The 23,461-nt window shown below is 41.3% G+C and overlaps 3 protein-coding genes, 1 long non-coding RNA gene and 3 pseudogenes across 6 annotated transcripts; 2 read left to right on the plus strand and 5 right to left on the minus strand.

Moving 5' to 3' along the window:
• Positions 1–105: 105 nt before the first annotated feature.
• Positions 106–1,089, minus strand: LOC115663512 (probable glutathione S-transferase). The gene is made up of 2 exons (XM_030585510.2): positions 686–1,089; positions 106–606 (listed from the first exon to the last, which is right to left on the minus strand). The coding sequence occupies exons 1-2, from the start codon at positions 998–1,000 to the stop codon at positions 262–264; spliced, it is 660 nt and encodes a 219-aa protein (XP_030441370.1). The 5' UTR covers positions 1,001–1,089; the 3' UTR covers positions 106–261.
• Positions 1,090–2,900: 1,811 nt separating this feature from the next.
• Positions 2,901–3,969, minus strand: LOC115663511 (probable glutathione S-transferase; annotated as a pseudogene).
• A 1,988-nt stretch (positions 3,970–5,957) lies between these two features.
• LOC115663509 (glutathione S-transferase U19-like) lies at positions 5,958–11,135 on the plus strand (annotated as a pseudogene).
• A 397-nt stretch (positions 11,136–11,532) lies between these two features.
• LOC115665416 (probable glutathione S-transferase) lies at positions 11,533–12,505 on the minus strand (annotated as a pseudogene).
• Positions 12,506–12,764: 259 nt separating this feature from the next.
• Positions 12,765–14,587, plus strand: LOC115665417 (uncharacterized). 3 transcript variants are annotated; one of them, XR_008817856.1, is made up of 3 exons: positions 12,765–13,118; positions 13,696–13,974; positions 14,114–14,587. XR_008817856.1 is itself a non-coding variant. In XM_056317446.1 (3 exons), exons 2-3 carry the CDS (start codon positions 13,794–13,796, stop codon positions 14,469–14,471), a joined length of 498 nt encoding a protein of 165 aa, XP_056173421.1. In that variant the 5' UTR covers positions 12,765–13,118; positions 13,658–13,793; the 3' UTR covers positions 14,472–14,587. The 3 variants fall into 3 exon arrangements, 2 of the variants coding, with proteins under 2 accessions (XP_056173421.1, XP_056173420.1); XM_056317446.1 differs by having other exon boundaries at positions 13,658–13,974; positions 14,155–14,587; XM_056317445.1 differs by having other exon boundaries at positions 14,155–14,587.
• A 681-nt stretch (positions 14,588–15,268) lies between these two features.
• On the minus strand, positions 15,269–16,361 carry LOC115665415 (uncharacterized). The gene is made up of 4 exons (XR_008817862.1): positions 16,204–16,361; positions 15,835–16,094; positions 15,627–15,719; positions 15,269–15,389 (listed from the first exon to the last, which is right to left on the minus strand). It is a non-coding gene; the product is annotated as an uncharacterized LOC115665415 (long non-coding RNA).
• A 1,936-nt stretch (positions 16,362–18,297) lies between these two features.
• LOC115665414 (glutathione S-transferase U19-like) lies at positions 18,298–19,319 on the minus strand. Its single transcript, XM_030587306.2, has 2 exons — positions 18,909–19,319; positions 18,298–18,829 (listed from the first exon to the last, which is right to left on the minus strand). Exons 1-2 carry the CDS (start codon positions 19,221–19,223, stop codon positions 18,485–18,487), a joined length of 660 nt encoding a protein of 219 aa, XP_030443166.1. The 5' UTR covers positions 19,224–19,319; the 3' UTR covers positions 18,298–18,484.
• Between the last annotated feature and the right edge of the window lie 4,142 nt (positions 19,320–23,461).

Raw genomic sequence — 23,461 nt, forward strand, 5'->3', positions numbered from 1 at the left:
TCTCAACGTGTACTAAATAAATCCGTTGTCTTTTAGAGGATTTGTTATTGGAAACATTTTCCAAGAGGAGATTTTCTCTAGCGACACTGAAAGAGATCAATGGAGTTGATGAAATGCTGTGTATAGTTTATTAGCTGATCCAGAAACACTCGGATACAAAAAGGAAATCATGAACCTAGAAGAGCTAGCCTCATCCAACGGAGAGGGGTTATTGAACGAAAGAGTGATGAAATAAGCAATAATCAGACTCAAGAGAGTTGTTTATTGCGCCTGAAGCTTCTTCTTGAGTTCCAAGAGGAATTCATTGAGCTTGTACTGGTCGGGCAACGACTTCGCCACGCTCTCCCTCTGCGTGCACCGCTTGGCCCATGCCACCAACTTGGGGCACTCCTCCTTGATGCTAAAGTTGGCCAATGTCTCCAAAGCATAGAACCAGCTATAGAACGGTATTAGCGACACGTCCACATACCCAAACCTTTCACTGCCGAAGTAAGCCTTGTCCCCGAGCTCTCCCTCCAACACCTTCAAGCACTCGATGTACTCCTTCTTTGCCGCCTCCTGGGCCTCCCCCGTCGACAGCCACACCCTTCGCCCCACCGAGTACATCTGCAACGTCATTTCACGTCTTGATGTTAAGCGCACTAAATAAAGAAATGTTCTAGAGATTAAGGCGTTGCTGTCTTACCTTCTTGTCCACGTAGTCGGCCCAGAACCTGGCATGAGCACGCTCATAAGGATCCGAAGGCAGAAGAGGAGACTCGCGACCCCAGGTCTTGTCGATGTACTGGACCATGATGAGGGACTCGCAAACCGGCTTGCCGTTGTGGATGAGGACGGGGATTTGCTTGTTGACCGGGTTCATCTTCAAGAGCAGGGGGCTCTTGTTGCTCAGATCCTCCTCCCTCATATCGAACTCCACGCCCTTCTCTCTTAGGGCAATCCTGGCCCTCATCCCAAACGGGCTCGGCCAAAAGTCCAACAATATCACTTCCTCTGCCATTGAGAATTATCGCTACAAGCTGAAGCTTTTGTAATTTGAACAGAACTGAAGAATGCTTTCCGTGGTGAAATAAGGCTAAACGCAGGGTGCCACTTATATAGAGGGAAAGAGAACGTTGATGATGAGACTTTTATTCGTTGCACTGTTGGAGAGGCTGCTTAATATTGTCATTGCTCGCGTCACTCTCAGGTCCAAAGTCTAGTCCCCATGCCCAAGCCGATTAGGTCATGGCTTAGGTATACGAGAGATATATGCATAATAATAATAATAATAATAATAATAATAATAATAATAATAATTATTATTATTATTATTATTATTATTATTAGCTCAGAGTTGATTAGGTCAAGGCTTAGAGTTGAGCTTTTATCTGTAAACAAGTCGTGGTTTTATGGCGCAAAAGTAAATAATAGAAGTTCTTCAAGTTCTTCATGTTGAAAAGGATGAACTTCACGACTTACTGTATGTCAACCGACTTTGCCCTGGATTTCATCGGAGAGTTAAAGATTACCACAACCGATGAATGAAGACGTAGAAGCTGTCAAGAAAAATCAAGAAGTGGTGGGTGGTTGAGACCCATCTTCCTTCCCTTGCCAATCAAGGATGTTCCTTTAATCCTACTTTCTAACTCTCATGCCAGTTCGTGATCCTTCCGGAAGGTAACGCCCCATCATCTCATCTGGAAATGCAATGTCTCTTCATAACAACCATTGGTTCCTGCATTGGAATCGATATGACTTTTTGTGCATCGGAGAGTTTTTGATTTCTTTGTTAGCTGACATTTTCCAAGTTTTCAAAAACATATAAGCCTCAGAACATATTATCATCCTATGGACACAAGCGTGAACTTGACTCTTGTCCCTATATAAACTCTTTTAACTGTCTTTAACATCCATACGTTGATTCTGATGGTGCATTTCCCGTTGATATCTTCAGCAGAAAGTTTTCGGAGAAAATTGGCTAAGGACTGTGCAGTGAGGTGCATAGGAACTGAATGGCATCCACTTTCAATCATTTAACTCAAGACTTGTTCCAGAGTCTTGCAAAAGTAGTTCCTTTTCGAAAACCTTTCAGTGGCGAGAACCCGTCATCGATTCACCAAATACCCCTTTTTTTCCGAGCAATGTACCGTTTTCATTGAAAGGAAAAGTTCTTTGAAAATTCCGAAGAAACACCACACGAAAACAAAGATGCTAACTGGAGAACAGGGGATTTAAAGAATTATTCATTTTTATAAGAAAATTACTCGATTGACCAATTACATCAAACACAAAGTCTTGTGGAGTGTATATCATGGAAAAACAGCAATGGTACAAAATAAGTTCAAGATAAATACCTACAAACAAGAAACAGTCTCCCCCAAAACTCTACTGCAAAAAAGAAAACTGTAATAGTTTGCTAAATGGACCATCTGGTTGCCCATCTAATGGTAATGAGGTAATACCTCGAAATCGCTTGGTAGTGCATAGAGAAACACTTTCACAATGCCTAGGCAAATTTGTTGTCCCACCGACATATAGCAGTTAAGGGGTTTTGCCAGCAACAGTCATTCATCCCAAACAATTATACTGGTACAACGCTCGCAGACGCACCTGCACGAGCACATAGCACCTCAAATGCATTTCATCATCATTTAGACCTCCTCCATTGTTCGCTTCACTTTAAATTTCCTCATAGAAATTCATTGTATGTGTCTTAAATATGTCGTGTGTGTCTGTGCTCGCACGAGCAAGAGAGAAATAAAGGACCCATAGCATATTTTAAGTTAGCCATGGGGAGGCGGCTTAGTAACTCGAGTGAAATTCATCCGTCGAGTGAACGCGTGCTAAATAGATTTGTTGTCTTTTAGAGGATTTGCTATTGAGAACATTTTGAAAGAGGAGAAATTCTCCCACGAGACTACGTGTAATTGACGACCGAATCGATCGATTTCTTTCCATTGCTCATTTGACGTACACGGCGCAAACAACGCAGAACATAATACTAAACAGTACTCGTGAGATGGTGTATATAGTTATTTAGCTGATCCAGAAACACCGTGAAGTACAAAGAGGAAATCATAGAAGTACCAAAAGAGCTAGCCTCTTCCGTAGGAGAGGGGTTATTGAACGAAAGAGTGATGAGATGAGCAATAGACAGACTCAAAGAGTTGTTTATTGCGCCTGAAGCTTCTTCTTGCGCACCAAGAGGAGGTCATATAGCTTGTACTGGTCGGGCAACGACTTGGCCACGCTCTCCCTCTGCATGCAACGCTCGGCCCACGCCACAAACTTGGGGCACTCCTCCTTGATGCTGAAGTTGGCGAATGTCTCCAAAGCATAGAACCAGCTATAGAACGGCATCAGCGACACATCCAAGTACCCGAACCTCTCACCGCCAAAGTAAGCCTTGTCCCCGAGCTCTCCCTCCAACAACTTCAAGCACTCGATGTACTCCTTTTTCGCTGCCTCTTGGGCCTCCCCTGTCAATGGCCACAATGTTCGCAGCGCCAGATATAACTGCATAGTCATTGCATGCCTTGATGTTAAGCACACTTACTAAGGAAATGTTCGAAATATTAAGGAGTTGTTATCTCACCTTCTTGTCCACGTAGTCGGCCCAGAACTTGGCACAGGCACGCTCGTAAGGATCCGAAGGCAGGAGAGGAGACTCGTGACCTCAGGTCTCGTCGATGTACTGGACCATGATGAGGGACTCGCAAACGGGCTTGCCGCCGTGGATGAGGACGGGGATTTGCTTGTTGACCGGGTTCATCTTCAAGAGCAGGGGGCTCTTGTTGCTCAGATCCTCCTCCCTCATATCAAACTCCACGCCCTTCTCTCTCAGGGCAATCCTGGCCCTCATCCCGAACACGCTCGGCCAAAAGTCCAACAATATCACTTCCTCCGCCATTGAATTGTCACTACAAGCTGAAGCTTTTGGAATTTGAACAGAACTGAAGAATGCTTTTCGTGGTAAAATCAAGCTGAACGCAGGGTGCCGCTTATATAGAGGGAGAGAGAACATTGATGATGAGACTTTCTGTTCGTAGCACGGTGTGAGAGGCGGCTTAGTATCGTCATTGCTCGCGTCACAGTGAGGTCCAACTGTCCGAGTCTAGTCTCCATGCCCGAGCTGATTAGATCATGGCTTAGGTGTCACATGAACGAGAAATATATATTGTAATAGATGGGCCTAGCAAGTACAAGCCCATGTCTCCTTTAAGCCGAACTCAGCCCATCTTCTTTCTTTACTCTAGCACGCGTCCGGTGGACAAAACAAGAAAATGAAAATAGAAGGAGCACGTCCATGAAGAGAGGAAAAGGGGAAAGGAGAGAGAAAATTTTCTATGTCCTGACAAACCGAATCAACTCCGAATTGCAACACCGGCTAAATATTCAAGTCTATTATTCGTCTAACCGAATTAATTTTTGAAGTGAGGTCGTAAATATGAAGTTATGTCAATTTTAAACTGAGGTTCAATTGAGAAGTTATCGAGTTATGGATATATATGGAAATGATAGTTTAGGGCATTGTGAAGTTGTGTGATTTGACGAAAATCGATTTTGAAGTACGATTTAATCAGAATGAATTTCTAAAGTTTCGTGTGCGAGTTACACATAATGGACAATACACGTAATGGGCAAAGTTGAACGTTTGTTATAAACGAGTTTCTTCGTTAGTGTGTGGAATTCATTTTATTGACGATTAAGTATAGTTTAGTCGAGTCGTTCGTTAGAGTAGTTTATTACTCAGTTTTTATATCATTTTTTATTAATTGATAGGAATAGGAGTGCATCAGCTTAAGTAACTATTGTAAGTTGATTTTCGATTTTTCCAAATGAATGGTACTATCTCTTCAGGAATTTACAAACTCATATCTTGAAAGTGGTAGATATTTAATATGGTATGAGTTATGAAAGAGCATATTTCTTGCATAAATTGGATTGAACTTTTAGTACTTTTTTAGTCAATTAAAAAGGCATTAGAAAGCCTTATTTGAAATAGTTTGAAATGATCATTTGTGAATGTTTTGATTAAATGCTTTGTGAAGGGAATTCCCAAAAGCTATACGTATTGATTTGTTAAATACTTTATGAAATGCATTCTATTTGATAAATGTAATTGTGAAAGGTTATATAATTCGGTTTGTGAATAAGTTGTGGATTTGTTTTGTGGGTATTGGAGAATGATATTGGGGATTATGCTCATGTCGTTATGATTAGATCCTATTGAGAGGGTAAGTATGCATACTGTTATCAAGATGCCCTTTTAGGCCAAACCAGATATAGGTGGAGACCTAATGAAGAAGGTAAACTTGGTTGCCTTTGACACGGGCATTAAGCGTGACTATAGTTAGAATAGACCATTGAATTTGATATTGTTGATTGATCTTATATGTAATAAGTTTTGATGAAAAGATATCATTCATTTTTTATATTTTACGTATATTGTATTATGGATTTAGAATTGGTGAGTTGTGATATTGGTTTATGAAGATGCATGGTGAATGTTCGATCTGCTTAGAAGAGATGTATTACTCACTGAACTATGATTGATCATTCCATTCATCTTACTTGCTTTTCAGGTTCTTCAACGAGTTGCAAGTAGGATAAGAGCATTATCGTTATCAGGAATACAATTTGATAGTGAGAATTTTTGCGTATGAGTTGTATGTCGCTATGTTGAACTTCTAAGTTAGCTCTTTGTTGGAGTTGTATATATCTTCTCGATGGATTATGGAAACTCCGATCCTTTAACCAAATGACTTTGTATATATATATATATATATATATATATATATATATATATATATATATATATATAAATGTATATGTTTCGATATCAATCGAGTTATGGTTATCTTTGAGCAACCATGTCGCTCAGCTTCTACTGATGGTTCTACTCCTACGAGACGTTTGGGAACTTCAGCATCGAAGCGTAGTGTCCCAAGCTCGTTGCAGGAGGCAAGAGGTGCATGGAAAAGGAGAGTGTGTCCAAATCTCTCCCCAACCCTCGAAAGGTGTATATCATGGTCTTGAAGCTGAAGAAAGCAATGGGCATAGAGGAGAGGACTGTGCTTCTGCTTTTGCCAGACCGTGTTTTCTTCCCTGTGTGGCGGTTGGAATTTGCTATATTTGTTAGCGATCCTATTGTACTCGTAAGGGGCTTCTTTGTTTTCTTTAAGTTCTGCAATCTGATAGGACACTTCATTGTATCTTCTCTTCATCTTGGACTACTAGGTAAATATGTCGCCCAGAAGTAAGTCATACAAGCTCGTGTCCTGCGAAGGTAGTAATTTTGGTGGAAGGGAAGGTTCTGGTCAGGTCATGGGTACATTTCAGGTTTGCCAACGACAACTTCATCTCAATTCGGCCCTCTTGAGTTTCTCAAGTTTCTCTGGATCTCGAGGCCTCCGAGTTTATAATCATATCCTCTCGGAGTTTGTCTTCAATTTGTTCATTACAGTAAGTTTGAACTCTGCATTATTGGGGAGTCATAATTAGAAGGCCAAGATACAAAGCGCCCATTGACGAGTGTGTCGACGACGATCCTCGAAGAAGGAAGAGATTCTTCAAGTTTCAATGCAAAATCCTCGTCATCTTAATCATAATCATTTAGACCTCCTCCAACGTTCGCTTCGCTTTGAATTTCCTCATAGACATTCATTGTATGTGTCTTAAATATGTCATGTCTCTGTGCACGCACGCGTGAGAGAGAAATAAAGAACCACGGCATATTTTTAGCCAACCATGGGAGGCGGCTTAGTAACTTGAGTGAAATTCATTCGTCGAGTGAATGCTCAATGTGTGTTAAATAGATTTGTTTTCTTTTAGACGATTTGTCATCGAAAACATTTTGAAAGAGGAGAAATTCTCTCGCGAGACTATGTGTACTAGACGACCGAATTAATTGATTTCCATTGTTCATTTGACGTACACAGCGCAAATAACGCAAAATTAATACTAAACGGAATTCATGAGATGGTGTATATATTATATAGCTAATCCAGAAACACTATGAAGTACAAAGAGGAAATCATCAAGTACAAAATAGCTAGCCTCTTCCATAGGAGAGGGGTTATTGAATGAAAGAGTGATGAAACGAGCAATAATTAGACACAGAGAGTTGTTTATTGCGCCTAAAGCTTCTTCCTGAGATCCAAGAGGAATTCATAGAGCTTGTACTGGTCGGGAAACGACTTGGCCACGCTCTCCCTCTACATGCAACGCTCGGCCCACGCCACCAACTTGGGGCACTCCTCCTTGATGCTAAAGTTGGCCAATGTCTCCAAACCATAAAACCAGCTATAGAACGGTATTAGCAACACATCCACATACCCAAACCTCTCACCGCCAAAGTAAGCCTTGTCCCCGAGCTCTCCCTCCAACACCTTCAAGCACTCGATGTACTCCTTCTTCCTCGCCTCCTGGGCCTCCCCTGCTGACAGCTACATCGTTCGCAGTGCCGGACAGAACTGCACCGTCATTTCATGTCTTGATGTTAAGCGCACTTAATAAGGAAACGTTCGAAAGATTAAGGATCCGAAGGCACATAACCTGGCACGGGCACTCTCGTAAGGATCCGAAGGCAGGAGAGGAGACTTGCAACCCCAGGTGTCGTCGATGTACTGGACGATGATGAAGGATTTGTTGCGGAAGCCAAGCGATCGAACAGTAAAATAGACAGAACAAGAAAATAAATCGAACACAGATTTACGTGGTTCGGTCGTAGTGACCTACGTCCACGGGAAGAGCAGCACGAAATTTCACTATAGATCAAGCGGTACAACAGAGATTACAACCATACTCAAGTCACTCAAACACTTTAAATATTTTCCAAGCCCCAATTACACCCGATAACGCATGCACTGTTTAGCTCCAAATTCCTCACGAAATAATCTCTCAATCTCACGAAAAAATTATACAAATCTTACCACAAGATTTAATATGCTAAATCACTCGTACTTTTTTTTCGATCTCACACATGAAGAAAACGCTAGGATGTAATTCCACGAAGGCTCAAGTCAAGCACTCGGTTCAGCACTTCAGTTCTTCTCTCGACATGGACGACACGAAGACCAGCTCTGCACTCATCAACAATGCCCACGGCACACAAGCACTCACGAAAAGGCGCTTCAAGACTACCCCAAAGGTTTGCACCAATCTTGCGACTATTTATATAACATATGTTGGGTAGGAAACCAAATATAAGTCTGATCCATCCGTGAAAAGGAATATCACACGAAAAGAAATCCTCGCATAGCATCCACTAAAATTCGGTCAATTCAGTCAACAAAGGCCATGGTCAACTTTCCTTTTCTATTGAACTTGGCCGACTTCAGTAACTAAGGGAAATTAAGTGCGCCCCACTTCCCTTTTCTTTTCACTGACACAATTTCCACCAATTCTTGCACCCAAATATAATACCAAGACAAAACAAGAAAAGTTTTTTTTTTCTTTCTCCAATGCCGAACAGGAAATATGGGGAAAATTACTAAAAAAGTCATAAACCTTTTGCAATTGTGTTAATTCAGTCCTAAACCTTTTTTTTACCAATTCAATCCTAAACATTTTGTAATTGTGCCAATTAAGTCCATCTGGCCACTTTTGGCCGGCCGGCGCTGACATGGACGCCGGCCGGCTGACGTAGTAATATTTTAATAATTTTTTTTTATTTTTCAAATTTTATTTTATTTTTTTCTCTTTCTGTTTTTTTCCCCTATCTTCTTCCCCGGTCGCCGGTGAGAGGCTGAGGTTGGCGAGTTCGACCTTGCCGGCCCTGGCTGAGGTTGGCCCTTGCCGGCACTGGCGAGGGCGAGCCTCACCGTCGCCGAGCGAGGTCGACCTCGCCATGGCCAGGATGAGATCGAGCTCACCCAGCGACGGCGAGGTCTTGCCAGATCTGGGCGAGGCCTCGCCGTCGCTGGGCGAGCTCGACCTCGCCCGGCCATGGCGAGGTCGAGCCTCGCCATGGCCCATCGACATTGATTTGATTGAGATTAATCAATGGAATAAACCATTGATAGTTGACATTGTTGATTGATATTATATGTAAAAAGTTTTGATGAAAAGATATCATTCACTTTTGATATTTTACGTACATTATATTCAAGGTATAGAATTGGTGAGTTGTGATATCGGTTATAAAAATATATAGTGAATGCTCAATTTGCTTAGAAGAAATGTATTACTCATTGAATTATTGCTCATTCGATTCATCTTACTTGCTTTTCAAGTTCTTCAGTGAGCCATAAGTAGGACAAGAGCATTATCGTTATTAGGAAAGACATTTTGATAGTGAGAATTTTTTTGTATGAGTTGTATATCACTATGTTGAACTTTTAAAATAGCTCTTTGTTCTAGTTGTATATATCTTTTTGATAGATTATAGAAACTTTAATCCTATAACCAGATGACTTTTTATTATATATATATGAATGTATATGTTTGGATATCAGGTTGAATTATGGTTACCTTTGAAGCTCGCCGTGTCATTCTCATAGAGTTGGGGGTGTGGCATATATTACATATATGATTATTATTAGTTCGCCTGGCAGATGCTTCGTTCCTTTTGGTGCTTCCAGTTCTAAACTGACTGAAGATAACTTCTGATTAAAGTCGGAACATGTACTTGCTCACCATACGTTCAGGTTGAACAAAATGAACTTCGCGACTTCACTGGAAAGTTAAGATTCACTGGAAAGTAGCGCTGGCCGAGAAAGGGGTCGAGTACGAGTCCGAGGAAGAGGACTTTTGGAACGAGAGAGAACTCCTTCAGATGAACCCAGTCCACAACGGCAAGCCCGTTTGAGAGTCCCTCATCATTGTGGAGTACATCGATGAGTCCTGGAGCCAGCAGGTCCCTCTCTTGCCGTCCGATCCTTACAAGCGAGCCCGAGCCAGATTCTGGGCTGATTACATCGGCAATAAGGTATTAGTTCCTCTGTTTTATCGCTGTGTACATTTTTTAATGATTCTTCAATCTGTGGACATTTACGTGCTTTCTGATTGAGTAATCAATATTAGCGATTTAGATCTCGTGCAGAATGCAAAAAAATATCATCTGATCTCGCTGCGCATGGCTCGGTGCTTAAATCTTCGTCATCCATTCACCGTCATTTAGTCTTTGTATGGCTTTTCATTTAATATGTAGTGAAATTACATATATGAAGGGTAAGCAAAATGGCTCTCTACATTGACTAGAAATGGTGGGACAGCCGAATTCTTGTAATTAATTCCACACATGATGGATGTTGATGATGTTGCATGAATATGTAAGCAGTAAGTGCTCATACTAATAGTCAGCTTGTGATGATTCTGATGATTCTTCCCGCTCTGGTGCCGTGAGGAAATAAATTATAATTATCTACAATTTTGCAGCTCTATGATCTCGGGAAGAAGGTGTGGGTGACAAAAGGCGAAGAACAGGAGGCGGCAAAGAAGGAATTCATTTAAAGCCTGAAACTAATAGAAAGTGAGCTCGGAGACGAACCTTTCTTCAGGGGCAAGAAGTTCGGCTTATTGGACATCTCGTTCATCGGCTTCTACCGCTGGTTCTACTCCTACGAGACGTTTGGGAACTTCAGCATCAAAGCAGAGTATCCCGAGCTCGTTGCGTGGGGCAAGAGGTGCATGGAGAAGGAGAGTGTGTCCAAATCTCTCCCCGACCCTTGAAAGGTGGATGGCGTGGTCTTGGAGCTGAAGGAAGCGATGGGCGCAGAGTAGAGGACTTTGCTTCTGCTTTCGGTAGACCCTGTTTTCTTCTCTTCATGTTGGACTACCAGGTGAATCTGTCGCCCAGTAGTAAGGCATACTAGTTCATGTCCTGCTGAGGTTGTTATTTTAGTGGAAGGGAACGTTCTGGTCAAGGTCATGGGTACATTTCAGGTTTGCCAGCAACAACTCCCGTCTCAATTCGGCCTTCTTCTGTTGCTCAAGCTTCTCTGGATCCCGAGGCCTCCGAGTTTATAATCATATGCTCTCGTAGTTTGTCTTCAACTGGTTCATTACACAAAGTTTTAACTCTGCGTTGTTGGGGAGTCGTAATTAGATGGCCAAGTAACAAACCGCCCATTGACGAGTGTTTCGGTGACGATCCTCGAAGAAGAAAGAGACTCTTCAAGTTTCAATGCAAATTCCTTGGCATCATCATCATCATCATCATCATCATGTAGACCTCCACCAGTGCTGGCTTTGCTTTAAATTTCCTCATAGAGGACGTCCATGTGATAGAGTCCAACTGACATTCATTGTATGTGTCTCAAATATGTCGTGGGTGTCCTGTGCACGTCCGGCGCAAGAGAGAAATAAGGAAGCATGGCATATTTTTAGCAATCCATGTGGAGGCGGCTTAGTACACTATGTGAAATTCATTCATTGAGTCAACGCTCAACGCGTGCTAAATAGATTTGTTGTCTTCTGGAGGATTTGTTATTGAAAATATTTTGAAAGAGGAGATATTCTCTCGTGAGACTACGTGTAATTGACAACAGAATTGATCGATTTTCATCACTTACTTGACGTGCACGGTGCAAATAACGCAAAACATAATAAACGGAATTCGTGAGATGATGTGTATTAGTTATATAGCTGATCCAGCAACATTGAAGTACAAAGAGCAAATCATAGTAAGTACAGAAGAGCTAGCCTCATCCGAAGAGAGGGGTCATTGAATGAAAGAGTGATGAAATGAGCAATGATCAGACTCAGAGACTTGTTTGTGATGGCGCCTAAAGCTTTTTCTTGACCGCCAAGAAGAAGTCATAGAGCTTGTACTGGTCGGGCAATGACTTGGCCACGCTCTCCCTCTGCATGCAACGCTCGGCCCATGCCACCAACTTGGGGCACCCCTCCACGATGCTAAAGTTGGCCAATGTCTCCAAACCATAGACCCAGGTATAGAATGATATCAGCAACACATCCACATACCCGAACCTCCTGCCGCCAAAGTAAGCCTTGTCCTCGAGCTCTCCTTCCAACACTTTCAAGCACTCGATGTACTCCTTCTTCGCCGCCTCCTGGGCCTCCCTTGTCGACAGTCACACCATTTGAACCCCCAGAAATATCTGCACCGTCATTTGGTGTCTTGATGTTAAGCGCACTTCATAACGAAATGTCGGAAAGATTTAAGGCCTCGCTAAAAATCTTACCTTTTTCTCCACGTAGTTGGCCTAGAACCTAGCATGGGCACGCTCGTAAGGATCCGATGGCAGGAGAGGAGACTCGCGACCCCAGGTCTTGTCGATGTACTGGATTATGACGAGGGACTCGCAAACGGGCTTACCGTTGTGGATGAGGATGGGGATTTGATTGTGTACCGGGTTCATCTTCAAGAGAGGGGGCTCTTGTTGCTCAGATCCTCCTCCCTCAGATCGAACTCCACGCCCTTCTCGCTCAGGGCAATCCTGGCCCTCATCCCGAACAGGCTCGGCCAAAAGTCCAATAATATCACTTCCTCTACCATTGAGAAATGTCGCTACAAGCTGAAGTTTGGTAATTTGAACAGAAGTGAAGAATGCTTTCCGTGGTGAAATCAAGCTAAACGCAATGGCTAAACCCAGTGGCACACTTATGTACAAGGAAAGAGAACGTTGATGATGAGACCTTTTTTTCGTTGCACTGTAGGAGAGGGAGGAAGAAAATATTAGGTGGTCCGGGACAGCCAAGTCAGCTTGTGGGGGCCCGCTCGCCCGGATGGAAATTTTGCACAAAAAAATTATATTCATTATTTCTCCTTAGCCCTGCACGCTAGCCTCTCTCTGTCTCTCCTCTGCACGCATTTATTTCTTCTCACTCTTTTTCTTTCTCCTTTGTTTTCGCATTGAAGAAGAAAACCCACCGCTCTTTCCTCTCTCGCATTCAAATTTATTTTGAATCTCTGCGATTTCGCTCTCAAATTTGGCTCGGCTTCCTCGTTGCTCCGCCCCTCTCTAACGAAGTCAAGGTTTGGGTCCCTCGTCCTCGCTCTCTGCTCCGGTGCTCGCTCCGTCTCTGCTCCAGCGCACGCTCGCTCTCGAAAAAATCCGGCGCTCGGTCCGTCGCTCGCTCGCTCCGTCTCTGCTCCGGCGCAGCTTTCCTTCGCCCATTAATCTGCTGGGGCGGCCGAGATCTGGGGATCCCATTTTCACTTCATTCAGGTACGGATGATGAAACTTGCATTACTCTAATTGTTTACTTGGTTCGACATCTCTGCCAATGCCCATTCAAACACTGAGATATGTTGGAAGTTTTGATTTCTTTTACCCTTTTTTTTTTGGTAAGTTCTTTTACCCTTTTTTCAATCCTTTTTAAGATGGAAAATTTTAATTCTTAGTTGATTGAATTTGAACTTGTTATGGCTGTACGTCGCTGGACAAGCGTGTTTTGATGGTCTCTTTCAAGTCTTGGTGTGCGTTCAAGTTTTTAATTGCTCGAACGTCCACTGCGCACCATGTGTTTGACAGAATGTTTGAACCAAGGTCCGATTTTGAGTCGCTTCGAATGCGTGGTGATCGGGTTCGCTTAATGATCTTTCACTAACGTTTTTTGTCGCCGTGGTTCAATATGCTTTTTTTATCCTTTTAGAGTCCTGTCCGATGCCTCCTCATGAACCGGGGACTCCTTAATACTGATTTTTTACGATACTTGACTGCACTATACTGGTATTCCATTTTGTATGTTACGCACCATTCTGGAGTCATAATTGAGGGTGGGCGGTGGTCCGGCGACTTGCAGGTGGTAGACAGTGGTGAAATTTCGCATAGTGCTTGAGATGGTGGTCCAGAAGAACTCCCTGTAGTTCTAGCCGGGCACTTCTAGACGAATGTGTGGGGATGAGCTCAACTATAGTTCCTGACCAGCATCATCAGTCCAGCAGCCGATCCAGCCTCGGTTCTGATGGGGCTGTATCTCCTTATGCAGGAAGTGAAGATAGCCATTTTCGTAGAGCAAAAGAGGAATTGCAATCAATGGTCAAAAGCCATTTGAAAAGCCTTTTGAGAGAAATTGATTTAGGTATGCGAGTTATTTATATGTTCTACTAGATTTTTGGTCCTACTATTATACACTTTATGCTCTAGAATCCCGTGCTTGTTCTCTTTATGATGCGTTCTTTCAAGTGCTTATTGCATTTGTTTTTTCCGTGGTGCGCAAGGTGCCTTGCCTATGAACTTATCGATATAATCGTTGATGCAGGTCATGGTGAGTTTAAGGAAATAGCGAGGTGTTCCACTCATACTGTATTGGCTGCTTGTGACCTTGAGCACAAGAGGAGCGAGGTCTACACGATCCCTCTGCCTTCCTTTTATTCCCGCATAGACAAAATGGCAACTGGACAAACAATTCTGATGAGAGGAGTTTACTCAACATCTTTTGATGTTTTCGTCAAAGATGTAACCCAAAACATAATGTACACAAGACTACCACTGCATTGGTTAAGGTCTTTACGAATTGATAAACGTGGGTTGCCATTTTTTGCACGTCCATCCTTCTTTTTGGGGGGATTTAGATGAGAAGTAGGGGGATTTTTGTCTATACTGATAACTGTTCGTAGTCCCAAGAGGATCCATTTTTATGTGATTACATCGATGATATTTATTTTTTGGTTGAAGGGGTCCTATTTTTGGAAGAGGTGGGTTAATCAATCTAAATAGTGCTTCCTTTTTCTTCCTAGGCGGTTCTCCTCTCTCTTGTCCATCTAATTCAATTGCATAGGACTGGCTAACTCACTTCTCAGAGAGTAAATTCGGACTCGGACCTAGTCAGAAGTTTAAATGTGGCACGGAATGTTCTCATTCCTATACACTGTGATTTGGTCTTATTTTGGTCATTGGAAACAAAGGAAGATATCATCAAGCGAGACTAGCATTGACTGATGATATCTTTCCACTTCAATGAGTATAACAATGCCCGGATGCGATGCCTGGTGCCATGAAAATCCTACCCCCACTCCATTCCTATTACTTCCAAGTCCTAACTACAGTAAAATTTGGCGATTCTCACTCAATATTCCTTGCTTTTTCGACAGTGCTTTGATACGTTTATGAATAATACATGGTACATAGACGTAAAGAAAAGTTCTTCAATATTGATACTTTTGAGAGGTCCAAGCATCACATAGGAGCTATGCACAGCATTGTTTGCTCAGGTCAAAACCGAAGTCGACAAGCAAAGAATTACATTTTAGCTTATAAACCTTATTCCATTGCTTCCTATTTTAATACATCAGCAAACAACACATTCACCCCAGGCCAACCATAAAGATTGTAGGGGCGGATTCTCGGTCACGTAAGCTCCAGATCATACACCATTCTGCACCTACTCATAAATTATCGTCAATGACAGTGGATCATAATAGCTCAGACACAAATTCACATCTTTTTGCCCTCTCTTCATGATCCTTGTCCGACAAAGGCGATGCTTGACTGTGGCTGGCACCAACAAAAGGCGCATATTAGAAACAAGAACACCACCCTCACAAGATAAGTGATGAAACGTTCAACCAAAATGTTGAGATTGTTACGCTAAGGCCTTTAACAGCAAAACAAATTCACCACAGAGTTCAGCCTATCTCTAACAGTAGTAAGAAATTGAAACATTCATGCTTTGCTTGTCACTTAACACAAAAGATGCAGCTGGAAAAAAAAAAATCTCGCAACAATACTCACCCCGTCCAACATGGCCATCAAAATGCTCGCTCCAACCAGGCAAATGCTTTCTAGCATTTTTCTTCCAGGCTTGTTCAAATTGAGGCAGCTCATCTAGACAGTCATGAGCTATATGAATGAACCATTTTTGGGAATCCAGCATTTAACAAACAAGAAAATTCAATACCTTCATTTAGGTTGTGCAGAGTCTGCATTATATCCACCTTACCATCAGAATTAAGCTTCCTAGTAATAGCATGCCCCTGCAGTAAGTATTGCTTCGAGCGTTGGATGATCAACACCCCATCAGAAGTGTTGGGGTGTTGGTCATCTCTCAAATATGCCCTTTACATAAACCATTCCCTTCTCACTGAGCTACAGCTCCTTCCTCGTCTGCTCAACGATCTACGATAGCGTCCGTCTTCCGCCACTATCATCTTTACCTTAATTTGCTCCTTCCACGATGCCCGCATCCAATAGTGTGCTCCACTGCAAAATATCATATCAAGGGTTCAGCATATTCACAGATGATTTTTGTTCTTCAGAAATGAGGAACGCTATAAATCGGACTCTTCAAGAAAAAACAATCTTCACTTACGCTAAGGGGTTCGATGCAATGATCCAAAATCAGTTGTTACCAATGTCCGGAACAGTCTGTAAGAACAAGGCCAACGCTAGTGAGGCTAATGCAGGAGCAGAATGTCAGCAATGCCGCTTGCCCTTGGCTCGGAGTCATCATACCTTCAAACTTTCAAACGAGAGCACGAAGCAAATTAACTAGCAGCCCCTTCAGAATAGAGCATCAATGCTTGGGTTTACTTTCATTTGCAGTAACAATGGTGGCAAAAAACCAGAAGGGCCCCATTTTGTACCGAACCCACCACCACCAAAGAGAAAAGTAAGAGAAAAAGACCAATCAAAACCGCTCAACGCGGGCACACAAAAAAAATGGATCGACGAAGAATCCAGGCGCGGGGGAAGAGGAGAAGAGGGGAACCTTGCTTGTGGCTGGCGCCATTCTCGACGGTGTGGCACTGCACAGAGAGCGAAAGATCGCCGGAGGAGAAACAACGCCAGTGAGGGAGCGCCGGAGCAACGCGGAAGCTGAGCCAAATTTGAGAGCGATATCGCAGAGATTCAAAATAAATTTGAAAGCGAGAGAGGAAAGAGCGGCGGTGGGTTTTCTTCATCAATGCGAAGGAGAAAGAAGAAGAGAGCGAAGAAATAAATGCGTGCAAAGAAGAAATAATGAATATAATTTTTTTTGTGCAAAATTTCCATCCGGGCGAGCCGGCCCCACAAGCGCCACCTGGACCACGTGGCGCTTCATGAGCGGTCCGGGACCACGCTGACTTGGCGGTCCCGGATCACCTGATTTTTTCTCGGGAGAGAGAGGCGGCTCAATGTCGTCATTGCTCGCGTCACTCTCAGGTCCAAGTCTAGTCTCCATCCCGGGGCTGCTAAGGTCTTGACTTAGGTGTCCCATGAACGACATATATATTTCGTTTTCCATTTCTCATTGTTTATGTACCTAGACACGATCAGCTCGTCCTTGACTTTTTTTGTGGCTGACATCTGCCAAATTTTTGGAAACGGATGAGCCTCGGAACATATTATCATCCTATGGACATAAGGATGAACTCGACTCTATCCCCATATAAACTCTTAAAACTGTCTTTTTAACATCCATATGTCGATTTTGAAGATACATTTCCCATTGATATCTTCAGTAGTAAGCAGTAAGTTTGCGGAGAAAATTGCAGAGGACTGGGCAATGAGATGCTTAGGAACTGAATGGCATCCACTTTCAGTTATTTAACTCAAGACTTGTTCTAGAGTCCTGCAAAACTAGTTCCTTTTCGAACATCTTTCAGTGGCAAGAACCCGTCATCGATTCACTGAATGCCCCTTTTTCCAAGCAATGTCCTATTTTCATTGAAAATGGAAACCGGAAGGAAAAGTTCTTCAAAGATACCTAAGAAACACCACACGAAAACAAAAATGCTAACTAGAGAACAGGGGATTTAAAAATTATTCATTCTTATAAGAAAAGTCACTCGATTGACCAATTAAATCGGAAACAAAGTCTTGTGAAGTGTCTGTCATAGAAAAACAGCAATAGTACCAAATAATTTCAAGAAAAATACCTGCAAACAAGAAACAATCTCCCCCAAATCGCTTGGTAGTACATCGAGAAACACTTTCACGATGCTTAGGTAAATCTGTTGTCCAATTGACATATAGCAGTTACTGGATTTTGCCAGCAACAGTCATCCATCCCAAACAATTATACTGGTACAACGCTCGCAGACACACCTGCTCGAGCACATAGCACCTCAAATGAATTTTCATCATCATTTAGACCTCCTCCAGTGTTCGCTTCACTTTAAATTTCCTCATAGAAATTCATTGTATGTGTCTTCAATATATCGTGTGTGTCTATGCTCGCACGTGTGAGAGAGAAATAAAGAACCACAGAATATTTTTAGCCAGCCATGGGAGGCGGCTTAGTAACATGAGTGAAATTCATTCGTCGAGTGAATGCTCAATGTGTGCTAAATAGATTTGTTTTCTTTGAGAGGATTTGTCATCGAAAACATTTTGAAAGAGGAGAAATTCTCTCGCAACACTACATGTAATTGACGACCGAATTGATCGATTTCCATTGCTCATTTGACGTACACGGCGCAAATAACGCATAACATAATACTAAACGGTACTCGTGAGATGGTGTATATAGTTATTTAGCTGATCCAGAAATACTATGAAATACAAAGAGGAAATCATACCAATACCAAAAGAGCTAGCCTCTTCCATAGGAGAGGGGTTATTGAACGAAAGAGTGATGAGATGATCAATAGTCAAACTCAAAGAGTTGTTTATTGTGTCTGAAGCTTCTTCTTGCGCTCCAAGTGGAATTCATAGAGCTTGTACTGGTCGGGCAATGACTTGGCCACGCTCTCCCTCTGCATGCAACGCTCGGCCCACGCCACAAACTTGGGGCACTCCTCCTTGATGCTCAAGTTGGCCAATGCCTCCAAACCATACAACCAGCTATAGAACGGTATCAGCGACACATCCACATACTCAAACCTCTCACCGCCAAAGTAAGTCTTGTCGCCGAGCTCTCCCTCCAACACCTTCAAGCACTCGATGTACTCCTTCTTCGCCGCCTCTTGGGCCTCCCCCGTCGAATACCGCAATGTTCGCAGTGCCGGATATAACTGCATAGTCATTTCATGCCTTGATGTTAAGCATACTTATTAAGGAAATGTTCGAAATATTAAGGCGTTGCTATCTTACCTTCTTGTCCACGTAGTCGGCCCAGAACCTAGCATGAGCATGCTCGTAAGGATCCGAAGGCAGGAGAGAAGACTCGTGACCCCAGGTCTCGTCAATGTACTGGACGATGATGAGGGACTCGCAAATGGGCTTGCCACCGTGGATGAGGATGGGGATTTTCTTGTGGATCGGGTTCATCTTCAAGAGCAGGGGGCTCTTGTTGCTCAGATCCTCCTCCCTCGTATCAAACTCCACGCCCTTCTCTCTAAGGGCAATCCTGGTCCTCATCCCGAACAGGCTCGGCCAAAAGTCCAACAATATCACTTCCTTCGCCATTGAATTGTCAGTACAAGCTGAAGCTTTTGCAATTTGAACAGAACTGAAGAATGCTTTTCGTGGTGAAATAAGGCTAAACGCAGGGTGCCACTTATACAGAGGGAAAGAGAACGTCGATGATGAGACTTTTTGTTCGTTGCACTGTGGGAGAGGCGGCTTAATATTGTCATTGCCTGCGTCACAGTGAGGTCCAACTGTCCAAGTCTTGTCTGCATGCCCGAGCTGATTAGATCATGGCTTAGGTGTCACATGAACGAGAAATATATATTGTAATAGATGGGCCTAACAAGTACAAGCCCTTGTCTCCTAGAAGCCAAACTCAGCCCATCTTTCTTTCCTCCTCTAGATGATTCACGCGAGCGGCGGACAAAACAGAAAAATTAAAATAGAAAGAGCACGTCCGTGAAGAGAGGAAAAGCGGAAAAGAGAGAATTTTCTATGTCCCAACAACCCGAATCAACTCCGAATTGCAATGCCGGGTAAATATTCAAGTCTATTATTCGTATAACTGAAGTAATTTTTGAAGTTAGGTCGGAAATCTGAAGTTATGTCAATTTTAAACTGAGATTCGATGGAGGAGTTGTCGAGTTATGGATATATATATATATATATATATATATATATATATATATATATATATATATATATATATATAATAGTTTAGAGCAATGCGAAGTTGTGGGATTTGACGAAAATCGATTTTGAAGTACAATTTAATCGAAATGAATTTCTAAAGTTTCATGTGCGAGTTACACATAATGGACAATACACGTAATGGGCAAAGTTGAACGTTTGTTATAAACGAGTTTCTTCGTCAGTGTGTGGAATTCGTTTTATTGACAATTAAGCATAGTTTAGTCGAGTCATTCATTAGAGTAGTGGATTACTTGGTTTTTATATCATTTTTTGATTAATTGATAGGAATGCGGGTGCATCGGCTTGAGTAACCATTGTAAGTTGGTTTTCGGCTTTTCCGGATGAATTGTACTATCTCTTCAAGAATTTACAAGATCATATCTTGAAAGTGGTAGAGATTTAATATAGTATGAGTTATGAAAGAGCATATTTCTTGCATAAATTTGATCGAACTTTTAGTACATTTTTAGTCGGTTGAAAAGGCATTAGAAAGCCTTATTTGAAATAGTTTGAAACGATCATTTGTGAATGTTTTGATTAATTGCTTTGTGAAGGGAATTCCCAAATCTATACGTATTGATTTGTTAAATACTTTATGAAATGTATTGAAAGGTTATATGATTCGGTTTGTGAATGAGTTATGGATTTGTTTTGTGGGTATTGGAGAATGATATTGGGGATTATGCTCATGTCGTTATGATTAGAACCCATTGAGAGGGTAAGTATGCATACTGTTATCAAGATGTCCTTCTGGGCCAAACCAGGTATAGGTGGAGACCTAATCAAGGAGGTAAACTTGGTTGCCTTTGACAGGGTTATTAAGCGTGACTATATTTAGAATAGACCATTGAATTTGAGATTATTGATTGTGTTGAGCAAAATCACTAATGAGTTTTGAGGAATGACAAAATAATCTATTACTGACCAGAATTACACTTAAGTTATTTGATGCAGGTAAATACTTAGTCATCAAACTTAGTCGATGAAAGGACTTTGTCATCAGACTCAAAATTACTCATCAGACTCAATGAGTGTTATTTTTGGCAAGTTTATGCAGGATTATCAAATTGATATTTTAAAATATCCAAATTGGTAATCACAAGATCGTTCCTCAAATACGAAGAACTGCACTTATGGAAATCTTGATTTGATTGTATGGGCGATCAAATCACTCGGAGATAATGGTTCTTCTTCTAATGGCTATGCATCCTATTTTGGGAAGAATCTCTAACGGGTTGATTTGGAGATCAATCCTCTGAAAACTGTCCAGCGGATAGATTGGAAGTAGAGGAGTATAAAAGGAGTGCAAACATCGTACAAGATATAAGAACCAGAATCAAGAATTCCAAAGTCTGAATAATGCTTCAATCTTACACACTTGTGATTATTGTTCTCCACGTTGTGTTTATAGAAAGAAAATTACTTAAGTGAAGAGTGTACGTGATAGTATAGTCTACCATTTGAGAAACACTGCTCTTGTAATCTTCTGGTGATTTAATAGTGAAACACAGCCAATAGGCTGCCAGCGTGAAGAGTCGATGTAGGCTTGATAAAGCCAAACTACTATAAAGATCTGTGTGCAGTATTCTCTATCTCTAAACTTTTATTTATTGTTGCTGATATTATACTGCATACATATCCGTTAAACAAGTTCTTCAGAACATAGTCTTAGTTATCAAACGCAATCATCTGACGATAATTTATATATAAGTTTGTCATATGCATCCATTTGATATTAATCATACGAGTTGTTGACCTCGACTATATTCATTCCGCACATTTAAATCATTTAATTTGTAAAATCACCTATTCACCCCCCTCTAGGTGATAGCACTAGCCCTAACAATTGGTATCAGAGCCTACTGCTCATTTTTCTTTGAAGTGTTATCTAACTTCTGAGTTAACGATTCTTGATAGCTAGTAATGCTGAGTCAGGTCACAATAACATACCACCTTATTTCAATGGAACTGAGTACAGTATCTGGGAAAACAAGATGAAGACATTCATCTTGGGAATAGATCAAGACATATGGGACATTATTGAACATGGAATCATCCTGAACGAAACAAAATCCCCAGAAACTTCAAAAGGACAAAATGAAACACCTTCTTCTGATGGAGTTAAAGAGCAAATCAAACCTCAAGCTTTATCTCTTTCGGCCAAGGAAATTTCCAGAAGAATCCATCTGGATGCAAAAATCAGAACGGTCATATACAATGGTCTAGCAAGTGTTGAATACAAACGAATTGTAAATTTTAAACTGCGAAAGAAATTTGGGATCGTCTCAAGCTTGTCCATGAAGGAACAGAAAGAGTCAAGGAGACAAATCTCAACATTCTCCTTGGGCAGTACGAGTCCTTCACTCAGAAACCAAATGAAACAATCTCTGAGATACAGAGCAGATTCACTGAGATAATAAATGGGCTTGAATTCCAAAACAATCACATCTCAGAACCTATGAAGGTGAACAAGTTACTGAGAGCTCTTTCAAAAGAATGAAACAACATTAAAGTTTCTATTCGAGAAACTCAAGGGATCATACCACTCACGATGGACGAACTTATCGGAACTCTTCAATCCTATGAAATTGAAGAACCCAAAAGTAAAAAGTCCATTGCTTTAAAAACTAACATTGATTCTGATGACACAGATATAAATTCAGATGAAGATGAAGATGAAGAGTTGGCTCTAATGATCAAGAAACTGAGAAAGATGGCAAAGAAGGTGAAGATGAATAAGTCAAAGAAGCGATTTAAGAATTCTGAGCCATCAAAAGCCAAGAAGCTAAATTTTCAGAAGAAATCCAGTGCTGAAAACGAAGAAAACAAAGATGTGATATGTTTCCACTGTAAAAAGAATGGACACATAAAGCCCAAATGTTCCCTTCTCAAAAAGAACAAAGGAAAATATGAACGATATAAGAAGGCTTTCAAAGCTAAAACATGGAGTGATTCAAAGGATGAAGAAAGCGAACAAGAGTTTGCCAATATTTGTTTGATGGCAAAATCAGACTCAGAATCAAGTTTTGATGAAGAAGATGAGGTAAGTAATTCAAATATTCCTAAAGCAGTTGCAAATTATATTGATGAATTAATTTTTGTTAATAAAATCGCCTTCAAAAAGATATCTATATTGAAGAAGGAGATTGTGTCTCTAAGAAGTACGACTCAAAACAAGGAAATTGATGAGTCAATTGAATGTTTAAAAAAAGAAAACAATCTTTTAAAACAGCAAGATATTTCGCAAAAGGATAAGATTGATTTCTTGCAAAAAGAATTTAATCTTATCAAAAAGAATAGAGATTTTCTTGAAAAGGAAAATGATTCATTGAAAAAGGAAATTTCTGATCTGAAAAATATTTCTAAGGAAATTTTTTATCGCATCTCTAATGAAAAAGAACTCTTGAAAAATGACATTTCTAATATAACCAAGAAATTCTCAATGGGTTCTAAAAATCTTCAATATATTTTGTCAATTCAAATTCCTTATTATAATAAATCAGGTCTGGGTTTTGATAAAAATACTGAATTGAAAAATTCTTTTTCGAATATCAAAGAAAGACTAAAGAAAAGACCTTCTAAATTTGATTACAGAAATAACT

This window comes from Syzygium oleosum, unplaced genomic scaffold (genome assembly GCF_021117445.2).
Source record: "Syzygium oleosum isolate NSW1041296 unplaced genomic scaffold, Sole_v2.1 Sole_v2.13, whole genome shotgun sequence".
Lineage (NCBI taxonomy): Eukaryota > Viridiplantae > Streptophyta > Magnoliopsida > Myrtales > Myrtaceae > Syzygium > Syzygium oleosum.

What these genes read in the sequence shown, in the direction of transcription:
- LOC115663512 (XM_030585510.2), bottom strand. Translation starts at nt 1,000, where the DNA reads ATGGCAGAGGAAGTGATATTGTTGGACTTTTGGCCGAGCCCGTTTGGG. An exon ending in CCGACTACGTGGACAAGAAG is followed by an intron (nt 607 to 685) that starts GTAAGACAGCAA and finishes ATGACGTTGCAG; the next exon opens with ATGTACTCGGTGGGGCGAAG.
- LOC115665417 (XM_056317446.1), top strand. Translation starts at nt 13,794, where the DNA reads ATGAGCTCAACTATAGTTCCTGACCAGCATCATCAGTCCAGCAGCCGA. An exon ending in TTTGAGAGAAATTGATTTAG is followed by an intron (nt 13,975 to 14,154) that starts GTATGCGAGTTA and finishes TCGTTGATGCAG; the next exon opens with GTCATGGTGAGTTTAAGGAA.
- LOC115665414 (XM_030587306.2), bottom strand. Translation starts at nt 19,223, where the DNA reads ATGGCGAAGGAAGTGATATTGTTGGACTTTTGGCCGAGCCTGTTCGGG. An exon ending in CCGACTACGTGGACAAGAAG is followed by an intron (nt 18,830 to 18,908) that starts GTAAGATAGCAA and finishes ATGACTATGCAG; the next exon opens with TTATATCCGGCACTGCGAAC.